Source organism: Acanthochromis polyacanthus, chromosome 8, assembly GCF_021347895.1.
Source record: "Acanthochromis polyacanthus isolate Apoly-LR-REF ecotype Palm Island chromosome 8, KAUST_Apoly_ChrSc, whole genome shotgun sequence".
In the NCBI taxonomy this organism is placed as follows: domain Eukaryota; kingdom Metazoa; phylum Chordata; class Actinopteri; family Pomacentridae; genus Acanthochromis; species Acanthochromis polyacanthus.
The window spans coordinates 1,846,764-1,868,829 of NC_067120.1; the positions used below are offsets into that span (position 1 = coordinate 1,846,764).

Sequence of the window (22,066 nt, forward strand, 5' to 3'; positions counted from 1 at the left end):
GTGTGTCTGTGGCTTCATAAGATCATCTACCTCTGAATTACAGTGTGATTGACACAATTAGGATGAAGTTCAACACAAACAACAAGAAATCCTTCTTAGCAAAACTGGCACACATTCCCAGAGATGGTTTACGTCAGGACAGTCATGGGCTTTCAGTAATAAATAAGCTGGTAATGTTGTGATTGTTTATTCAAGCCATCAGCGTGAGATGACAAAGCATTTAACACGTATTTGTGGGAACTAAAACAGCGATTCTGGTCTTCTAAAGCCTTTGTTAGGTCTTTTATAAGAACACTGGCCCACATTGCCTGGCATGTGATGGATCGTCCTGCGCTGCGTTCAGTCACATGCACGCCCAGCAGACCTCATGATGCCTCAGAGCTGCTCTCTGCTGTCTGCAGCTTTCATGTGAGATCAATTTCCTTCCACTCTTTTATTTGGGCCACTTTTTTCCAAGCTCCCATTTCTACTATTTGATGAGTTCATAGTCGTCAAAACAAAAACATTTCATAGTAAAGCAAGTTTGTATTGTTTTTAGAATCCTGTTCGGACTGTTGAGTTTAACAGAAAATACTTATTTAACCTTAAGATTGTAATAACAGCAGTCTAAACACAGAGTTATAGATTAGTCTCTTTTTCTTCATGCATGCAGCTTTATCTGCTAACTTTCTGTTTTTATTTGTAGTCATCCCAGCTGGACATTCACACAATGTTGGCTAGCCTGACCTACAAAGAAAATGTTTTTATTCAAGTGTTCAAAACGTTTTAATTTCAAGTAGTTTTCCTTTAAAGTTACTATAGTGTTTTGAAGCAATGTTCAGAGGATGTTGTCTGGAAAACAGATGATGTTCCATGATAACAAAGGAGGATGTTCTCAATAAATTAAACAAAATGATCACCAGACATTTCTAGAACATCTTTAGTTGTCCTGTCTTTGAGAAGAACATTCTAGCAGCTACAAGGAAACCTTTGCAGAAGTTGCTCAGAACCTTTTTGGAATAATAAGAACTGTAGCTGAGATGCTGGAAGAAGGTTTACAGAAATATCCCAATTGTAATTCCAAAGTTGCCATGACAATAAAGCCTGCTTACGTTTGTGGTTCTGACCAAAATATTTGCACAATGATTAAACGGATTACCCTGAAGCATTTAGAAATCCAGTCCCTTGGGGGGGGGGGATATTTATGATCTCATTGTAACGATTTTTCATGGAGCGCCATCGGCTGGTCATGTTTGCAGTTTCTCCCAGAACTGACCTGGATCTGGAGCATGACTTTGGAATAAAGAGCGATATGTATTCACAGTAAGCCTCTGACACAGGATGCAGAATCATACCCACATAGAGATGATCTATATGAAGTGGTTCTTTAAGGCCATCTTAATCATCTTAATCCAGGAGATGGTGCCTGCTATCAAACTCTTAATTTAGACTAATAATGTAATTTGATTTAAAATAATTTAAAGTCAAATAGAGCTGCATTGTGAATTATAAAATGAAGTTAACCTTTACAGAATAAGATTCATCAATAACTGCTTTGTACTTGGTGGTAGTTTGCCGGCACATGAGAGTCAGAGAGGTTCACCCTCCTAAAGCAAATGTTTGGTGTTAAAATGAGTTAGCAGGCTGGAAGGGAGGATTGCATTTTAACTGTTACGTACCTCTGATTAGAAAAATTCAAGGCTGAAGCTACAGTAAACAATAAGTTCTGCTGTGAAGAATTTGCTCTCAGCTGTAAAACCCATGGACAGGACTGTATAGTCTCTCAGGTCTCTCAGATGGTTTAGGATTAAAACGCAGCACACAGACTGTATCTCCTGCCTGTCCAATGCTGGCTGGTTACTGTTGTAATTCGGTTCACATGAGCTGCTGCTGCGTCTCATTTCAATCAACAAGCGCTGCAGTCTCATGTCTGAACTCTGCCTTTTCATTCCACGCTGTCTGTCCACCCCACCCCACCCCTCCGTCCTCCCACCTCCCAGCTCCGTCCTTCCTCTATCTGATGCTCCCGTCTTCTCCGTCTGCCCTTCCTCCACTCTCACTGATGTTTCTTCAGTTTTCTGTTTTCTTTCTGGGCTTCTCCACGGACCTTCAACACCTGAACAGATAGGCTGAAGCTGAAATGACTCCAGAAAAGGAAAGTAATGGGCTTGACAACTACGCCTTTACGGTGAGTGAAACTTTTGCTTCATTTTCTGCAAAGATTTGAACATTTCAGACTTCACATGTGACTCCAAAGTGGAAACGTCATCATTTTTAACCACTTGACTGAAGATTATATTGAAACCTTTCGACCCTTGAGTCATCTTTATAGATACGGAGTAAAAATATGTGAATTATATTTGCAGATATTACTTGTACCGAATGATCCATGCATCCTAACTTCTCTGCCACAGTGCAAAATGCTACGGGTTGCAGTTAATAATTATTACCTGATAGAAAAGCTAATACAGTATCTTCATGGATACAGAGGAATGTTCTTGTTTACATTCCTGCTCCTCCACGCTTAAAATCACGTTATTGGAAAGATAAGCATCACACTGTTAGGTGAGAGAAACAGGAAAAATGGACAATGTTTTGCTTGAAGCCTATAGAATAAACAGAGTAAAAATGTTGCCCAACACTGTATTTAAAGTTTAACATGAGACATTTAGTCCTGCTATTAAACATGAACTACTCAGCCGACTGCTTTTTCTTTCCATTTGATCTTGTAATGCTTCACATGTGATAAAAAGGAAATCAAAGGAAATTTATTTTTATCACTGCTATTTAAAAAAGCATTTGATTATGTTTCCTTACTAGGATTTGTCCAGATAGGAACAGTCATGATTATTCCACCTCTTTGAATATCATATTTAAGCTCTCTGTTGTTGTTGTTGTTTTGGTGAGAGGAACAGAAGAAATGGATGCTGCTTTTGCTTGACCTCTGTAGAATAAACAGAGCAAAAGATTCACCCAAAAGTATTTTTAGCTTTCAGCCTTACATGAGACATGAAAATTCATCACTCAGCTGACTGCTTTCTGTTCACATCCAGCCCTGTTATGTTTTACATGTGATTAAAAGGAAATAAACCATTTATTTTTATCGCTACCATGTAAAAAAGACTTTGATCACATTCATTTACTGGTATTTGGAAAGATAAGAACGCTTATTGGTATTCTATGGTTATTTATCTTGATGGATGACAGCTGTAAACACTCAGTTGTTGTTATTGTTTGGGATTTTTGGCAGTTAATCAGATCCACGGTGCAAAACAGACAGCCATGTTTGAAATGCATCTCTAATTGATTCCCGTGTGTCGTTCTTTCCAACTCAAAGCTGGAGGGACGTTTCTGTGATCTACCCGATGGAGGAGAAGAACTGGACTCCTCTATGGACGAAGACAGCAACAAGCTAGCGTACTGTGTGACAGATGTTCCTCCCTGGTACCTGTGCATCATTCTAGGCATCCAGGTACGTCAGCAGAGAGCTGCTGTTTGACAACGAGGCTCCATTTATTTTCCATTCAGCATGGCTTCTGATGTTAATAACAATGCAAACACGACCGCGCTGTCACATGGAGGCATCTGCTTGACAGTTCCTTCACGCTTGGTTGGATGGCTTTATTTATGAAGGCCAGATTGTGAAATTTGCTTCAGTTGAGTCCACAGACCTCCATCATACTGGGCCTACAGAGTCACGTCCAGTGGTGTGAGGGTTGGTTTGAGTATAGATCATGTCGCTCGTGTTTTTCCACTGTGTTTATCAGACAGTCATTAAATGAATCCCTCCATTTCTTTCTCCATCTTTCCTCCCTCAGCACTGTTTCACTGCATTCGGAGGCATCATCGCCATCCCCTTGATCCTGTCTCAGGGTTTGTGTCTGCAACATGACGGCCTCACACAGAGCCACCTCATCAGCACCATCTTCTTTGTTTCTGGCATCTGCACCCTGCTGCAAGTTACCTTGGGCATTAGGTGAGAAAACGAGGAGAATAATGTGTTAATAATGAGGAGGACTGCAGTAATTAATTGTCCCGTGGGTTGCTAGAGTGTTAAATGTGTGGTTTAATAAGAGATGCCTGGACTCTTTCTAATTGCAGGATGATTTACATTAATTAAGTGGGTGAGATTTATCTGTTCTGTGCTTTTTTTCCCCTCATTTTGAGAGAGTGTGCGCCCTCACACAGTAATCCAGCAGTACAGCAGTGTGCATTAAAGTGGAATTAACCATGCTGCTCCTTCTTATTAAACAAACGGAACAGATCAACCTTTCGGCTTTTCTTCTTAACCTCTTTTGAACTGTGAAGCCTGTAAAAATTAGTGTGCACAGCGAACAATGGCATATTTTACCGTGTTAGCCAGTGGACACAGATTCTTTTAAGTGGATTATCGGAGAGATAAAGTATCGAGCAGCTTTAGTTTTTACAACAAGATGATTTTGAATGTTTATATGAATGTTTTGAGTCCAGTGGAGGTTTTACGTCAAGACAAACACCGTCTGACAGTCCTCATGTTTACTTAAATGAAGCACAATGCGATGACATGAGCTAACATTAGCGCCAGAGAAAGTCTTGTGTGAATGCCAGAATGGAAACTCACTCCTGCTGTTTTAACAGAGGCCTGAGATGACACATAACACGGCAGAGTAAACATGACACAGCGCCTGGTTTTATTGTGGAGATCTACAAACCTGAACCATGTTTTGTAACTCCAGACCACATTCTGTGTGTGCACTCTCAGCCCGCTGGAATATCGGTGTCACAGCTGGATTAGCTGAGGAATTTCCATCTTATTATGTTGGGAATCTAGTTCTTGCTAAACCCACATTCTCCTGGCTTAGCACCACTGATGCTTTCTTGTCTTTCTCCAATTACCTGGAAGTCAGCTGTGAAGACAAACAGTCAGCGCGTTTGTTGGCTCTGTGTTCCAGGCAAACCAAAAAGCAAACTATGTTAATTATTTCTGCCCCTGTGACATGAAAACATTATTTTCTCCCATTAAAACATATTTCCTGGCTGCGTGTCTCCACTGTTCCCATGAGTCTTATTCTGCTTCTGTAATTTACTGCCGTTGCTTTGGAAAGTTTAAGTTCAGCTGCAGTGTGATGGGAAGTATTGACGGTAAAGCGAGCAGCGTGATGAGGGTCATTACACAGCATATTACTTTAACTTACTTAACCTTCAGTCTAACAGTTTGTCTGATTAAGGAGCCACTCTCTGTCTTCACATGATTCAAATTAGCTTCCTCATATTTGATTGGAAGAAATATAGACCGTCGATACAGATAGAGATTCCTGAGAACTTTTCATAGTTGTTGGGGTGGTTAAGACCAAAAAAAGGCAAAGTTAACCCAAAAAAATCTTTATTACCTGCACAATGTCAGACATGTGGTGATGCATGGCCTGTCCTGTATGTCTGACTCCCATCCTTTGCTTATCTCTTTAACCTATATCTTTCTTTTGCCATCTTTATCACCAGACTGCCCATTCTCCAAGGAGGTACGTTCACATTGTTGGCCCCCTCCATGGCGATGCTGTCCATGCCAGAGTGGACGTGTCCTGCCTGGACTCAGAACGCCAGTTTGGTAAACACCTCCTCCGCAGACTACGTAGAGGTGTGGCAGAGTCGAATGAGAGCAGTAAGTAAAACCTGGATTATTTCCTCTTTTTTTTAATCGCAATTTTCAACTTATTGAACCCCAGTCAGCAGCTGGAACAGGATAATGACTTCTTTAATTCCACAGTGAAGCATGTTGTAAACATGTGAGTGTGACTGCGAGTGTTAGGACAGCAGATATAATCAGCATTTTTATCAGTCCTGGTGACAGAGCTGCGACATACTCATTGTTTTAAGCTGCATTAGAGGAGTCATCGTTCTAGTTATGTTTTATATGGTCACATTTTGCATGCACATTTTGTTCTTTCTTGGACAGTTCTTGCTCCAGCATATTAAAACATTAGCTATGCAGAATCACAGTTGTTGTGGTAGGTGAGGTTGTGTTACTTCAATGGGTGGGAGCTATATGCATGGTTGCAAAAGATTCTCAACTTGCAAAGACATGTACGGGTGTAGGTTATAGATTTGTCAGAATATCCACACTAATAAGTAGGGCTGGCCCGAATAGTGGTTTCTGGCCTCCGAGTATTCGGGCCCTATTAAATCCGAATATTCGTTCCGCCCCGTAACGTCCAACGGGGGGCGGCGCGGTGGCAGAGACGGCTTGTGGCGGAGACGGCAATCCGTTCGTCTGGTCTCCCGGGTCCAAATTTTGCCTTCGTTTTATCTTCAGTTAAACTGAAGAATTCTCAAACAGCGGAGGTCTTCAGCATCTTGTCTTGTGTTTATGCAACGAAGTGAAGCGTGACGTCAGAGTCGGCAGCAACCCGGCCATTTAGGTGGTGTTTACAAACATGAATGGAGGAGCCGAAATGAGCCGAAGAACACGGCGGGATGAGCCGAAGTGGGCCGTAGGCTCAGGGAGGAGACGAGCTCCGAATATTTTCGTCTGGGGGGAGGAAGGGGTGATCACATAGACATATGTGTATATGTTTATGTGATCACACGACGAGATGAGCCGATATGTGCCGATGTGGGCCGAAGTCGGTACGTCCGACGGGGTGGGGGGGTTGTTTCCAAATATTCGGATACCAAAATTAATATCCGTATAGTGCTGTAGCAAATGAATATTCGGATATTCGGGATATTCAGGTCCAGTCCTAATAATAACAGAGAGAAAATGCTGTTTAAGACATTAGTGCATCTTTTACAATGCACTTTTGATTGGTTTACAGCAAAACATAGCCAAAAGAAATCGAAATGCAACTTTTTTTAAAAATATGGTGGATGGTGGAACGATAGACAGACTTAAAGGGAATTGGAGTATCTGTAGAATGCCCTCATCAGACCTACAAACACCAGTAGCAGCAATGGAAACCAGAAGAATTTTAAATAATTGTGTTCTTCATTATTAAAAACCCTGATGTTAGTGTACCCTAAACAGATTTCCCAACCCAGGTGTAATTTGCAGGCGATGTGCTAATTTCTGTTAAAAAGCCTTTCAACAAAGAGTAATGCTACCATGACATTGCTAATGCACTTGTGTTTATTTTCAGCTACAGGGATCCATTATGGTGGGCTCCCTCTTCCAGGTGCTTGTCGGTTTCTCAGGCCTCATTGGCCTCTTCATGCGCTTCATCGGACCTCTCACCATCGCTCCCACCATCTCCCTCATCGGTCTGTCCCTGTTCGACTCGGCTGGTAGCAGTGCTGGGAACCACTGGGGCATCTCTGCAATGTGGGTAAAACTCCTGAACATAGACTTGTTACATGGCTTAAAGAAGAGTCTGCCATTATGTTATTTTTAAAGTTCTGATCCTGTTGCACTTAATGCAACCTCTGTAAGTGTTAGACAGCAGCAGAATGGACTCTTGGCTGCAGAGATCTCTGCAGAAAGGAGGTCATGTCATTTTAATGCATTTTCCTCACTCAGTCATGTCCAACAAGTTATGTTTAATCTGCTTCTGCCAATGCTTGGAGTACAGCCAAGTTTTTAAAATATAATAACACTCTGGCAATCTGGGTAAAGTGTTAATCTTAAGTCAGGGAAGGAAAGCCTATTAAACATTTCTTGCCCAAGAATCTGCATAGTTGCTCTACTTTGTTTTCTGATGGTTAGATCTAGACTTGCTTATATTCAGCACTGTGAATTTGAGAGTTTTTTCATCCCTGTCTCTTACAGGACCACAGCACTGATCATCCTGTTCTCACAGTATCTCCGGAACGTATCGGTGCCTTTTCCGACTTACAGCAAGGATAAAAAGCTGCACACCTCTAGAGTCTACGTCTTTCAAATCCTTCCTGTACGTAGAAAACAAACTGTGTTCCTACTCTGAAAACAGATATTTAATCATAATTTCACCTGAAAAGACAACAAACGTGATTTTTTTCTGTGTAACTTAAGGTGCTGCTTGGAATCACGATGTCTTGGCTCATCTGTTACCTCCTAACGATCTACAATGTGCTTCCTACTGACCCAGATCAGTATGGTTACCTGGCACGCACTGATTTAAAGGGAGATGTTATGAGTCGATCTCCCTGGTTCACTTTCCCTTACCCAGGTAAGATAACAGGTATTTCCATGTAAAGACAGAAACCAACAGATTTATCCTTGTAAGTGATGGTTTATGTCCAAAGCCTGTCTTCTTTTCTTACAAAAGCTGCTCTCTAGAATGACAGATGAATGTGATCATGAAGCCAATATTTTTTATATGATGAAACAGGTCATAGTAATATAATGTGGTCATAGTTTTTAAAATGCACTGGGTATAGATGGACCTTTTTTGCACAGATGAAGAAGTTAAACAAGGTTTTGGATGCATAGACAGGACTTGTGTCATTGTTGAATTGGATCTTTTGAAGAGATTTGTTGGCAACAATAAAAATGCAGAACATCACCAAAATGTATCTTCTGAGTGAGTTTTTAGTAGTTAAATATTACAGCATATGCATACTGTATAATTTGCTGTTTCTTCATGTTTGAATCCAAACTTAGGTCAGTGGGGGATGCCGACTGTGAGCCTGGCAGGCGTCGTCGGGATCCTGGCTGGTGTGATTTCCTCCATGATAGAGTCCGTCGGGGACTACCATGCCTGTGCCAGGTTATCTGGAGCTCCACCCCCACCTAAACATGCCATCAACAGGGGTATTGGTATTGAGGGAATCGGCTGTCTGCTGGCCGGTGCCTGGGGTACTGGAAATGGCACCACTTCATACAGTGAGAATGTCGGAGCCCTCGGAATTACAAAGGTAAGACAACCTTCTATGTGAAGGATAGAGGTTACATTATTGCTTTACAGAGTACTCATGTGATGCTATGTGATTACTTATATGCCCTGAGCTAAAAGCATTGTAGACATGGATGTATTAGAGACTATGGAGTTAAAGTTTGCTCCTACATTCTGCAGCCATCCAGACATGTGCATTAGTGTAGCAGCTACTGGCCCCATCCATAGGTTCTCACTTGGCCATTAGACTTGCATGAATATGACTTGTTGTTCTAGGTGAGGAGGAGGTTTTACAAGTACAAACATTAAAAATTCATAACAGAAAGCAAACAGACCTCATTTGCAAAGGTGTCCTGTCAACAGTTTTACTGATGCTTGCAGATCGTTGCTTTTTGAGCTGCAGGGGATTTTTTCATTGTAATAACATGAATGAACACTAGGACAACAAGTCAGAGTGGTGCAGTATCCAGCTACATTCATTTTCATAGCATGAAGTCATTATCCGGTCTTTGATTTAATCCTTAAAATTTCATCTCTGTTCATCAGCGTTGTGTATTTAGAACCTTTTCCCATGACAATAATAACCTAGCCGCGCTAGACCCATGCTCTTAAGACACAAGGGTCTAGGAACTCTCGACAGGGAGGGAGGCGGGCTAAAAGGTTGTCTTTCAAATTACTCTGCAGCAATTGGGTAGGTATACAACCAATAAAGCACAACAAATAGGCTGACGTAGTTCCTAGAGCGCTGGAAATCAGAGGATGCGGTAGTTCGGTGAAGCCTTATTTATACAGTCAATGGGTGAAGCTCAAGTATATTACAGACATGTTAACAGAAAGATTATTCAGAGTCGGTGCTAGTGGAGCTCAACGACTGTTGTTGTTTTTGTTGTCGACCCTGGCAGAGAATTAAATTCGTTGCCGTGGGTTGTCTAGCACGGCTAGGCTAGTTGTTTCCGGTTGTTTCTGTCAGAATCGTCGCGCCTCTGTCGTCACTTAGTTACGCCCGCCTTCTGACTCTACACTTCATGGTGATTCGTCGGCCAGTTTTAGGAGAATCCAACCTCGAGGCTTACCGAGGGTAACTAGACCCACCCTGGCAGAGAATTAAATTTGTTGCCTTGGGTTGTATAGCGCGGCTAGGCTATGAAAATAAGCCTTTCCTGCCTTAAAATGGCTTAGATGTAATTCCCAATGCTTCCTCTAGAATGTGCAGATCTATGAAGTGCATCCCTTGATCTGCGTCGCTGCAGTTTGAGCGCACCAGCAAACCAAACACTGGCAGCGACAAGTTGTAATAATGAAGTTGTTCAGCCATACAAGTTCAACCTGTAAACCGATTCTGAAAGGGAATAATGATACGGAGAGCACCAACTTCCAAGTTACTCAGATTTGTTTTGTATGAAACCCTGCTTGTCTGAATCTTCTATGTTTTTGAGATTGTTGCACTGCAGGTGGAAATGGTCAGCAGTGGCGCTGCTTGCTGATTTTGCTCATTATAAGTCATTTTACAAAAACACATGCTAACATGATTTAAATCTTGCTTTACGAGGTTCTTTACGAAAACACATGCTGCATTTAGGGAAAAAAATGCAGAAAAAAAATCCAGAAAACCAGGTCCAGAAACATTTTAGCAAAATTTCCAATCCCTTTGTTTACTACAACAGCTTCACATCACCATGGCAACCACAAGTGTGTTTCAGACAGCGTTTTCAGTGTTTTCAGCGTCCCCCTTGGAACATTTCCAATATAGTTTGTTGTACTTAATAATAATAATAATATTTATTTATATAGCACTTTTCATACATAATTTGTAGCAGAAAGTGCTTTAGAAACAGACAAATAATTAAAATAAAATGAAAGAAATTAAGACCCAAATCCACCCCCACCCCCCACCCCCAGCCCTGAACCCACCCATCCCGCAATCCATACACTGTAATGTTAAAAGCAACATAAATAAAAGACAAAAATAAGTCAGGGACATTGTTATACCCAGTACGTACTGAGGAAACGCCATCTTAAAGGTTTAAAATGGGTAAACACTGGAGGTTAGTTTAAAGTGTAAAATAAGTAAATAAATGAAAATGAAAGAATAAAATAAAATAAATCCATAAGTAGATCAGTAAAATAAATAAGTAAATAAATAAAAATAAATGAATAAAATAAAAATAAATCCATAAGTAGATCAGTAAAATAAATCAGTAAATAAATAAAAATAAATGAATAAAATAAAATAAATCCATAAGTAGATCAGTAAAATAAACAAGTAAATAAATAAAAATAAATGAATACAATAAAATAAATCCATAAGTAGATCAGTAAAATAAATAGATAAATAAGTATATAAATTCAATTAAATATGTCATATAAAAAGAGAATAAAAGATAGATAAAATAAAATAATAATAAAGATAATAATAATAGTGATAATTATAAATTGGGAGTTGTTTGAGTACATTTCACTTTTTGGTTTGGTTTAGTTTTTTTTTTAAAATCTTCTCTGAGTTTTGTCTATGACTGACATGACCGAGCCCTCAGTCACACTGTAGTTTATGCTTAAAACAGAAATCTTTTCCCGTATATTTTGCAGGTGGGCAGTCGCATGGTGATCGTGGCCAGTGGCGTGTTGCTGGTTGTCATGGGTGTATTTGGTAAAGTGGGGGCCGTTTTCACCACCATCCCGTCGCCTGTCATCGGAGGAATGTTCATGGTCATGTTCGGTGTCATCTCTGCAGCAGGAGTCTCCAATTTGCAGGTACACAAACTAAAACCACAAGCGTTTTGGTACATTTGTTTGTTGCATTCACATTTAATTAGGTTTTCTTTTTGTCTGAACCGCTTTTCTTTTCTTTTTTAGTATGCAGATATGAATTCATCTCGAAACATCTTCATTTTTGGCTTCTCCATGTTCTCTGGTCTGGTCATTCCCAACTGGATATTAAGTAACCCCAAAGCTATTACTACAGGTGCATGGATAAAAAGGTCTTTACTTTTCATTAAGTTATGAAAACATCACATAAACAGAGGTTTAACTGTTTCCATTATGTCATGTACAGGTGTAGTAGAACTTGACCAAGTGCTGCAGGTACTTCTGACTACCAGTATGTTTGTTGGAGGCTTCTATGGCTTCATATTGGACAACACCATTCCAGGTATGTAATCAGATTATTATATTATGTTTAAATCATTTACATACTCTAGATTCTTGTTTGTCAGATCATGAGATTAGATTAGATTTAACTTTATTGTCATTGCTCATGTCACAAGTACAAAAGCAGAATGAGAGTGGGAAAACATAGGACATGTCATCTTGATATTTTGACCAGAGATCCTGCAGGAAACAACACAGTTAGTTCAGTACTATTAAATATGTACCCTTAAATGTCTGTAAGTGCCAGGTGAATGATTTGAAGTATCTCAGCCATGGTTAATCATTTGGTGATGGTTTAATTATCAATATATAATTAGGACACTAGAAAGCAAATCTCGTTCCGAACTCGCACGATAGCTCGCGCCAAAACACCGGTTTTGACGCGAGCTATCCCGCCATTTCGCGAGCTATCACGCGATTTCGGAATGAGATTTGCTTTCTAGTGTCCTGAGATCTGGATACAGACCACAACAAAGAGCAATCGCCAAGTAATGTGGAGGTTTTCATTCACTTCTCATCTCTAGTATGTTGTGAGACTATCCCAGCCGGTCAGTGTGGGGAAAATAGCACGCTAGGGCGGACTTTGATGCAGGGGGGCAAGTTGCCCCATACTTTTCGCTAGCTGAGCTGCGAGCTGAGCTGCTAAGCTGCCTGCCTGGCTAAATACTGGAGCTATGTCGAAAATTCATTTCTCCATCACTCACATGTATGAAATGACATATGAAAACAGACCCCAGGTTGAAAAAAAACGAAGTTCCCCTTTAACTGTTGTGAATTCAGTAAATATGCAAGAACCTGTTATAACCACGAGGCGATGATTAAAATAATATTATGCTGTATTTCTTCACTTATGGCCTGAGAGCAAAGATTTCAGCTTTTTAATAGTAGGCCTGGCAGGTAATAACTAGTGGTAGAATTCAGCCAAATGTAAAACACACAAGTTGAAATGAAAACCCATCAATTCAGAAAGTGTTGAAAACGTTTTAAAAATGCTTTTGTTCTGTGAATATACCAGTGGAGGAACATTATCCTTGTGCAAAGAATATCTGTGGAGCTCGGCACAGCATTCCCACGTTTTATGAAAAACAAACAAGCGAGCAAAGCCAGGAAATATCATGAAGGCAGAGTCAGCATTTAACTCATTTAACACATGTCCAACAGGATCAAAGCATGAGCGAGGCATCCTGGCCTGGAACAAGGCTCACGAGGACGACTCCAGCAACACGCTGGAGAGCGGAGAAGTCTACAACCTTCCCTTTGGCCTCAGCTCTTACTTGTCTTCTTCCTCCTGGTGCCGGTACATTCCCTTCTGCCCTCCCGGTATGCCCAGCTCCCTGAACGGATGTGGAGCGGATGCTAATTCTCTGGAGCCTAAACAGCCGCTGGGACAGCCAGAGCCTGCACAGATCATAGTTGGAGTCGGTTTGTGAGCGGCGTACGCACTCCAGCATGTCATTTTGGGGGATTTTCCAAAAACAATACCATCAAAGGCAGCTCAGCTTGGACCTTCTGCCCCATGTTGACGGTACTGTACTGTAACATCAGGGCGCAACGTATTTAAACGAGCTTTTGGAGTGACATTTGCAAATTATGTCTTGAATTGGTACATTAGCTTCCATTTGCGAGTTTCATTTGACCTGCTGCAAATTGATGACGTTGATAAACTGATATTTACTGATGACAGACAACTGACATATGCTGAACCCCAGCCCTCTTTCTGTACAGTAATCTGTATCCACAGAGCATATACTCTAACCTATGATTTAAAGCTTCGTTTTCTCTTGTCTTCTTCATATCTGACTGCAGTCACATCCAGGTGCTAGTGAACAAATACTGAAAAGACATGTGAATGTAAATACCTCTGTGACATTTAATGCAACATATAGATCCAATATACAGTTCCATGTACATACAGTACCTCACATTTGCTGTAACAGTCAATATTTTAATAACTGTGTCTATGTTTGTGCACTTTACGTATTTGTGTGACAGGACTTTCCTCTCAGCCTGCCAGCATACAAGATGCAATGTTTCCTCAAAGCACAAATCAGGACTACTGACTACTATTACTGGAATTTTTTTTTATAAAAATGAAAGTATTTTTTTCCTTTGTACATATTAAACTTCATTATGGAACCTTTCTGTAGCAACACCGATGCCTGCTCAGTTTGTCTGTGTCAGATCCTTCTTGATGGCTTTATATAAGCCAACAAAAGACTCGGCCCACACGTCCCTGTGGCGTTCAGTCGTGGAGCTGACCATCTGCTGGGCTGTGAACACTAAAGTCAACAGGGTACGCTCAAAGTCATCTTGATCCAGGCGACAGGTATGATTGGAAAGGTCAGATATGAGCCTGACTATGTCCGTTAGCTTCTTGGGAATTATGTCTTCGCAGATAATGTCAAGGTTTCTTGTCTTTCGGAGGGAAGCCAGTTCGGCATCTTTGACTATAAACGCTCCACTGCTCTCAAAATGTACTCCAGACATCAGGATCTATGTGGTGAGAAGACAACCAGACATTACTCAAAGTGCTCATTCTCAAGGACTTTCTGCTAGTTTTCTGCTCAGTATTTTTGTTTCACCTCAAACAATAGATGGACATCCTCGAAGGAGTTGTGGAAGGTCAGGTTCACTGCTGTTGTTGCTCCTCTTTTTACTCTGCTGGCAGCTGGGAACAGAGCTGGTGTGTACAAAGAGACAGACAATGAGAATTATGTTTGGTGCACAAGCAAGAGTAGCTTCATTACCTACATTTTTTCTACTTTATGTGCATTTGTCTTGTGATGTTTTTGCTCTTTAGCTGGAAATCCTTAGAAAATCCTCGTGACAAGCACAACAATACACCCTGTCAGGTAGCGTGAAATGCAGGTTTTACAGGGTTGCCGATGTTCTGGCACATGTGAGGTTCATCCAGCAAACAGCAGGACATCCTGCACTTAATCTATGCAGAGCATTTCAAACTCCATGATCTCTGGCCTTACAGACGAATATCTGTCTGCAGACAATGAGACGGGACCTCTGACTTCAAAGACGACAGGAATCAAAGGCGGAGCAGCACATGCATCATGCAACAGACTCCAGATGATTTCAACATGCAGTGGATGGGCTTCGGATTTCAGCCTCGGTTTCACAACATTCCTTAAACTCGTGATTTAGACCAGGATGTTAACTACAACAAATACTGTGTGGTCAAATAATGCTCACAAGCTTTCCTATTTACTCATCTGTGATTAGAGCATGAAAATGTAGAACCCCTGTGCTTTAAACAGACAGTAGAACACAGCCACATACTCACTGAAAGGACTAGGAATTGTAGAACAGAACTGGTCCTTTGCCTTGCTTATGGCCTGTTTTACCCAATAAACTATGTCAAGAATTTCTGGACACGATTATCAGTAACAGGAATGAACTGAAATCCTAGTTTAGGCTGATGGAAATTAAATATCTAAAGGACTTTAGATATCACATGCTGGATGAAGTTTTCATCTTGTAGTGTAAAATGAAAACCTGCACCACTGAGATATTTCACAAAAAAAAAAAAAAAAAATGTCATGAGATTTAAGGCAAGGTCGGTTTATTAGATTTAGTATGAATGTGAAACACCACCGAGGACCATGAATGACTGCAGCCTGTAATAGTATATAGAAGTCCATACAACAGTTGTTAAGTTTGACCAAAGAGGTGGAACCAGTGAGAAACCGGCCAACATTTTGATGCTGCCATGTTGCTAGAATGACTAATAGATGAAGAAAAAAAGTCACACGGACAAAGAAATTAAAACCAAAACAAGATTTTGATTACTGTTGGACTTACAATCCGGTGTCATCAGTATTCCTTCCTGGCTGTTTTACATTTTAGATTGATCAATTAAAGTAAGAAAAAGACATGCATTTAAGTGTTAGAGGGACAGTTTCAAATCCCAACTAAACAAATGACATAAACTCATTCGTGCTGAGCATCTTTAAACACTTTTCAGCCACGAAAAACAATTCAGTACAACTAGAGGAAGAAAGTGAGACAGAGGTGTGGAAACGCGTTTCAGAAATTCATCAATAAGCCAAAGTAATTTCCCCAATTGCCAGCTCTTTTATTTTCTAGCTTTCCATGTGTTTATTTCAGCAGCAACAAATGAAACGAGATGATGTTTTAATAGACTTCTGCAGGACTAAATCATTCACACAATTTGGTCTTAATGTTTAGATAATGATCTTCATCAATCAAAGCCCAATGAGGCCAGTCAGGGCTTGTACTGTTCAGCAGGATAAATCCTTCAAAGTCCTCTAATTCAACAAGATTAAATGTGCAAATCTGAATTTCAATAAAGCATATAAGTGTGCATAACCTGTACATGTGTTATCGCTGATAGATGATGACTTCCTGTCTTTCTTTTTTGTTATTCAGACACACTGCGCCAAAGAAATTTAGATTTTTTCTCACAAAACTGTTTAATATTTGATTGACAAAACTCCTCGAATGTGAGGATTGGGTCATTTACACTGAATTATTTTAATTATTTCCATTTATTTGTAGTAATTTTGAGATTCTGACTGTTGCTTGGACGTCCCAAAGATGTAACTTTGGGTTTTCAGTAACTGTAACAGGTATTTTTAACTATTATCTCAAGATACAAACCATATTTTTCAACAAATAAAAATAAAATCAGGAAATCATTGCTCTAAGGAAAATAAACCTTAGCTACACTGATGAGTAATCTGCTTCAATGCAACCAAATGATTTGATATATTACAGGACAACATTTACATGGGCCTTATATGAATGATTTAAAATGCAAACATGTTTCTGATTATACATTATAATTAGGAACATTTCTATACATTTAAAAGATGACTTTATTTAAATAGTGCCTCTAACCAGTTTTATAATAAGACATCAGCATCAAACACACCTGGTCCAGCTGCTTCTATATAGAAATAAATAGTCTTTTTATATCTGGAGGCAACATTATTTATTATTTTATTTACTGATTCTGAGGCCCATATGAGCCATACTGTAATGTTAAACAGTAAAGAATAACGAAGGTCAGCCTGTTCATGTTGCCTTTAGATCTCTTCTGGGCAACTTCATAAGCTTGGCAGCTCCACCTGGCAGTAAAAGATAATTATTTGGAAAAAATAATGCACAACCAGAAACAATGTGACCTCATACAAGCTCATATGTTTACCAGCTGACCTTTCAAAAAGGAATCTAACACTGATAAGTCCAGATTTTTATGATGACATACTCCTTGAAATTTGACTTCCTGTCACTGGAGAAGTGTCTGTAACCAAACCCAGATATTTATAACCTCCAGAACCGTCGCTCTGCTCTCATTATTCCAATTTGTTCCCTTCTGTGGCGTGTTTTTAAACAGTGCAAGGATCGGGTCACTAAAACATCTCACCCCATTAGGCAGAAGGATTCATCTGACACAAGGTGGTCTGGATATGTTGGCAGAGTGCTTTTTATTATTCAGAGAGGGTTTCCTCTCTCAGATCAGTTTATGACCCCGGTCAGTTATTAGAAACAGGCACAGATGATATTTGAATCCGCAGCAGTGGCTGGACGAGAATAAAAATGAAATATGCTGCAAGTAAGATATTTAACCTGCAGGCTTTTGGACATGTTGGGTTCCTCTTTATCATAAAAGTCTTTGTCACTCAAGTCTTGACTTTAGTATGCAAAGTGTCTCTATATCATGCCTGTTATATAAACAAAACTGCATTAAACTGAAGTGAAATCAATGCCTATATTACAGGTAAAGAACTAGGATCACTCAAGATTCATTTAATCATAATTACGTTAAAAGTTGGGATTCTGGATTAAAAGTAAGCTACATAAATTCTTGTGTTTTACTCTGTGAGGAAACTTGTCTTAAAGCTGCCTGCAAAAACCAGCTGTTCGCTATTCTGCACTAAATTACTGAGCTCCGGGTCGAGTCTTACCTTTATTTCGGCATCTTGTGACACCTGTCTTGATGCAGCAGTAGAACAGAGCGACTAAAACCATCCTCCAGGGCAGCATGTTGACCAGATCACACTTCAAACAACCTGAAGCTGAGCAGAAGTTCTTCTTCTATTTTGTTCACTTCTGTTGCATCTGCAGCCTCGCATAGCATCACACTTTCTTCATCACTGGTGTTCTCTAAACCCGTCTGTCTTCAGCAGGGAGCTTTCTCTCCCCTCCCTCCACATCTGAGCTCTCTCTTCCTCTCCTTCTCTGGCTCTCATGTGCAGCATTTTAATGCTTTCATCTGGTTGTCATCAGCTTCAGAGGCTCTTTCATTTTCACATCATCCCTCTGCTTTTGCTTCTGCTCCACCTTCTTCAGGTATAAACGCCTTTTATTATTGGTGTCATCTTCATCTTGCAGCAGCACTTTTTTAAGTAAATTGTTGATTCATTCTTTACTTTATGCCTCTGAAGAGTTATTCTTTTCTCAGAACATCCATGGTTGTTTTTTATTTTCCTCATCATATTCCTTTTAATTAATTTTACTGTAGTTCATTTGCAGCCACCAAACCATGGAATCATCTCCAGTTGTTACTCTGTGCTTCTGTTTAGCTGTCACCGGTGTTTACAGGCTGCTGAGCCTTGAAAGCAGCTTGTCGTGTGAAGCGTGTTTATCCAACACATTTGCTGCTGCTGTTGTTAAAACATCTTGAAGGACAAATTCATATTTTTCTTGGCTTCCTTTCTGAGCAGTTGAGAAGTCATTTTTGTGTCCATGTGGGAGCTGTGTTGGTGTCACGAGTTCGCTCTGTTTTTCAGCTGCTTGGATCGTATGCGGTGGTCCCAGGATGACCTCTGAGCAACCAGCTCCGCCAGTGCTGTTCAGGAGAACAAATATGGAAACTTCACACTCAAACTCGGCTAAGTGATCATTTCTAATTATACAGTGCATGCACCCTGAGCTCTGGCACCGAAAACATCTGCAGGAACCACAAAAGAAGACTTTGTTCGCTGCCTGGCACCGCTCACCTTCTGCACAAGCCTAAAGAACAACCATATAAACTTATTTTTATTTGTTCAAGCAGGATTTTAGCATAAACTTATTCCACTGGGGGATCCTAATGACGCCAACATGTGTGCACAGCATGCCCCTCTGCTTTCTGGTGATTAGCTGAGTGTGATGAGTTTCAGTCACAGAAGCAGAGAGATGTGGCCGCTGGAATGCAGACTGAAGCTGGCAGGAGAGCTGTGGCCTCTGAGAAGCTTCCAAGAATTACAGCTCCACAACTTGAACAAACACATTATTCTCTGAATAGGCAAATTAAACATAAATGTTATTGTAGGCAACACAGTACCACAAATAATCTCCTTTCTCAAATTAATATGCTTGGTGGCTGAGTTAAAGGAGAGTGGTTAGAGTTAGGAAAGGTTCAGCCTTTTTGATTGTTAGAAATAAAACAGAAGGCAGGTAATCAGTCATTGGGGTCGGTATCTGTAGTATAATGTCACATGTATGTCCTTCTTATGCATAAAGCAACTTGGCAAAGAAAATTCTTTAAAAAGTAAAACAGAAAAGCAGACTTAATTATACTTCATATCTCTGAACAGACGTTGCTTGAAGATGAAGGTGAAATTTGTGCATTAAAGCAAATAATTATCTGGGGAAAATGAACAAGTAAGAAGCTGTCACGACTGGATTTGTTGCACAGGTGGCATCCTATCACAGTTCCACGCTGGAATTCACTGAGCTCCTGAGAGCGACCCGTTCTTTCACTAATGTTTGTAAAAGCAGTCTGCACTGCCCAGGTGCTTGATTTTATACACCTGTGGCCATGGAAGTGATTGGAACACCTGATTCAGATTATTTGGATGGGTGAGACAATACTTTTGGCAACATAGTGTATGCTGCACCTCTCTGCTGTCTTCATACATTTATTGTGTGCCATTAACTTTTCTTTCCCATAGTTTGTATTTTGTCTTGTCTGCAGGTGTCTCTGCCACTGTTTTCCTTTTCTACTCTGACCCCACCTGTCGAGGCAGGTCACTCAGTCTGGTTCTGCAGGTGTTTTTTTTTTTCCTGTTTTAAAGTTTTTTTTCCTCCCTCGGTTGCCAGACAGCTTGCTCAGAGGGAATCTTTGAGCTTGTAGGGTTTCTCTCTCTGACAGAATGCTATAAGGCCTTCATCTTGCTGTGTAAAGAGCCCTGAGATGACTTCTGCTGTGAACTGATTCCACATAAATATAACTGAACTGAACTGTCTTTAATGTCGTAACTGATCAGTGGAAAGTATTCTAATTTTTTGTTGTATTTTAACATTTGAAGTTAGCTGAATTTGCAGACTCTGCTCAAGTGATATTTTTGTGCAGGATGTACAGCACAGTTTTTTTCCATGCGACATTTCTGCTCTCACTGAGGTAAAGGATCTAATGCTTCTTATCTAACAGATAAGCAGAGAGACCTTTCTCATGGCAGGCCCTTTGCTTAGCGTGTCACACACAGGTGTAACTGATAACATTAGTCATGGCTGTGCTCCATTTACTGCACATGCTGCTCCACTTCCATTGATTAATGCCTTCATTTGTCTTATCACAGACACCTGTGTTTATTCTGCTGTGACTAAGCAGAATGTCTGCCATGAGAATGAGCAAAATGAAAGCATTTGATTGATGTCCTACTAAACTGCAAAGCAAGAAATGAAACAACAAAAAGTCAGTTTGTGTTAAAATGTATTCTTCTTATTATGATGGTAATTATTATTGAAGCTGGTAGAGACGGTGCAACTTCAAAAACGTCGAAAGATTTTCAGAAATAACATTAAATACTTGGGGAACAATTACAACAAACATCATTAAGTGGACAGAAATGTCTCACTGATAAGGGCAGTTAGAGGAAAATGGACAGAAAGGTTTAAGTCTTTTTATCAGTGGAGAGCAGAAAATGATCTCAGGGCATCTCAGGGTCAACAAACTGGACAGTTAAAGGCTGGATAAACGTTGCTTGGCCTGATGAATCTGGATTTGTGCTGAGGCTGCAGATGGTCGGGTCAGCTGTTGGCACCAACAGCATGGATCTGTGAACCCAACCTGCCTCGTGTCGACAGTCCAGGCTGCTGCTGGTGGAACCGAGCGGGGTTTGTTGCTGGTCATGTGCATCCCATTATGGCCAGAATTCTACTGCTACTACGTCCAGCAGGATAAAGGAAGGAAAAGGCATGTCAAACTGGAACATGACACTCAGATCGGTTTATTCCAGTGACCTCCCCAGTCATCAGATTTGAATCCAACCCATCACCTGCTGCACATCCACACAGTGTAAATCACGTTTATTCTACTTAGAAACACCAGTTCCCCTGCTGCTTTGAAGTCAACTGAACTTAGGTTGAATTATGAGCTTTGAAATATAAAACAAGTTCAGTCAACTTAAGATATGAATTATATTATTATTGTTACAGATATAGTTGCTTTCATGTTGCATTTTTTTACATTAACCGCAAATCAGCTACAAATATTGACACCATCGTATACTTAAAACATGTGAGACTTCCTCCAGTTACTTTTTCTTATGATAAGTGTAATAGGTCTGAATTCACTGCTAATCTACTCATGGTTAGCACTATTTTCATAACTTTGTAAAGAAAAAAATTGAATTGAATCTATTTTATTTTACACGCAGCAAGTTCTCATTATGAATAAGTTCTGCAATCTAAACAGAGTGTTTGAAGAGTTAACTTTCAAAATACAATCTACTTTTGTTTCTTTAAAATCTTGATTTATTTTAAGTCAAAAAACTAAATCAAATCAATGTAAATGACTAATATTTATAGGTTTTCAAAGATCTAAAAATATGAAGCAGATATTTTAGGCTGAATGAATCTGAAATTAATTACACTTTTACATTTCTTTAATTTTGTGTGACATATTTTGATATATTTATATTGAGTCTGAGTTTAAAAAGTCTGAATTATCATTATAGTTGTAGCAGCTATTTTGATCCACCAGATGGCAGCATTTATCTGCATTCATTTTAAACTTCTGTGGGCTCATGCATCATATTGGTGGTAAACTAAAACTAATTAGTACATTTCCCTTGGCTGTCTTATCATTAATATGACAAACTGGAAAGGTGTAACTGATGTAAACACAAATCTAAATTTTTCTGTTTGGTTTTGACTCCATTGACCATCAGTGGTCACATCTGGTGAACTTCTAT

The 22,066-nt window shown here is 40.0% G+C and overlaps 2 protein-coding genes across 2 annotated transcripts; one reads left to right on the forward strand and one right to left on the reverse strand.

The window, feature by feature from the left end:
* The first annotated feature begins 1,444 nt into the window (after positions 1-1,444).
* On the forward strand, positions 1,445-14,061 carry slc23a4 (solute carrier family 23 member 4). Its single transcript, XM_022203104.2, has 12 exons — positions 1,445-2,167; positions 3,317-3,451; positions 3,798-3,955; positions 5,458-5,617; positions 7,092-7,273; positions 7,718-7,838; positions 7,940-8,096; positions 8,531-8,784; positions 11,349-11,513; positions 11,616-11,724; positions 11,815-11,910; positions 13,071-14,061. Exons 1-12 carry the CDS (start codon positions 2,120-2,122, stop codon positions 13,337-13,339), a joined length of 1,854 nt encoding a protein of 617 aa, XP_022058796.2. The 5' UTR covers positions 1,445-2,119; the 3' UTR covers positions 13,340-14,061.
* Positions 13,760-21,617, reverse strand: LOC110957205 (protein FAM180A-like). Its single transcript, XM_022203106.2, has 3 exons — positions 17,852-21,617; positions 14,492-14,589; positions 13,760-14,402 (listed from the first exon to the last, which is right to left on the reverse strand). Exons 1-3 carry the CDS (start codon positions 17,928-17,930, stop codon positions 14,073-14,075), a joined length of 507 nt encoding a protein of 168 aa, XP_022058798.1. The 5' UTR covers positions 17,931-21,617; the 3' UTR covers positions 13,760-14,072.
* Positions 21,618-22,066: the final 449 nt, after the last annotated feature.

Excerpts from the sequence above, each read along its gene's own strand:
- slc23a4 (XM_022203104.2), top strand. The coding sequence starts at position 2,120 with ATGACTCCAGAAAAGGAAAGTAATGGGCTTGACAACTACGCCTTTACG. Across the intron at positions 8,097-8,530 it reads GTTCACTTTCCCTTACCCAG|GTCAGTGGGGGATGCCGACT; the intron begins GTAAGATAACAG and ends ATCCAAACTTAG. Across the intron at positions 11,911-13,070 it reads ATTGGACAACACCATTCCAG|GATCAAAGCATGAGCGAGGC; the intron begins GTATGTAATCAG and ends CATGTCCAACAG.
- LOC110957205 (XM_022203106.2), bottom strand. The coding sequence starts at position 17,930 with ATGCTGCCCTGGAGGATGGTTTTAGTCGCTCTGTTCTACTGCTGCATC. Across the intron at positions 14,590-17,851 it reads CACAAGATGCCGAAATAAAG|CTCTGTTCCCAGCTGCCAGC; the intron begins GTAAGACTCGAC and ends TGTACACACCAG. Across the intron at positions 14,403-14,491 it reads ATGTCCATCTATTGTTTGAG|ATCCTGATGTCTGGAGTACA; the intron begins GTGAAACAAAAA and ends CTCACCACATAG.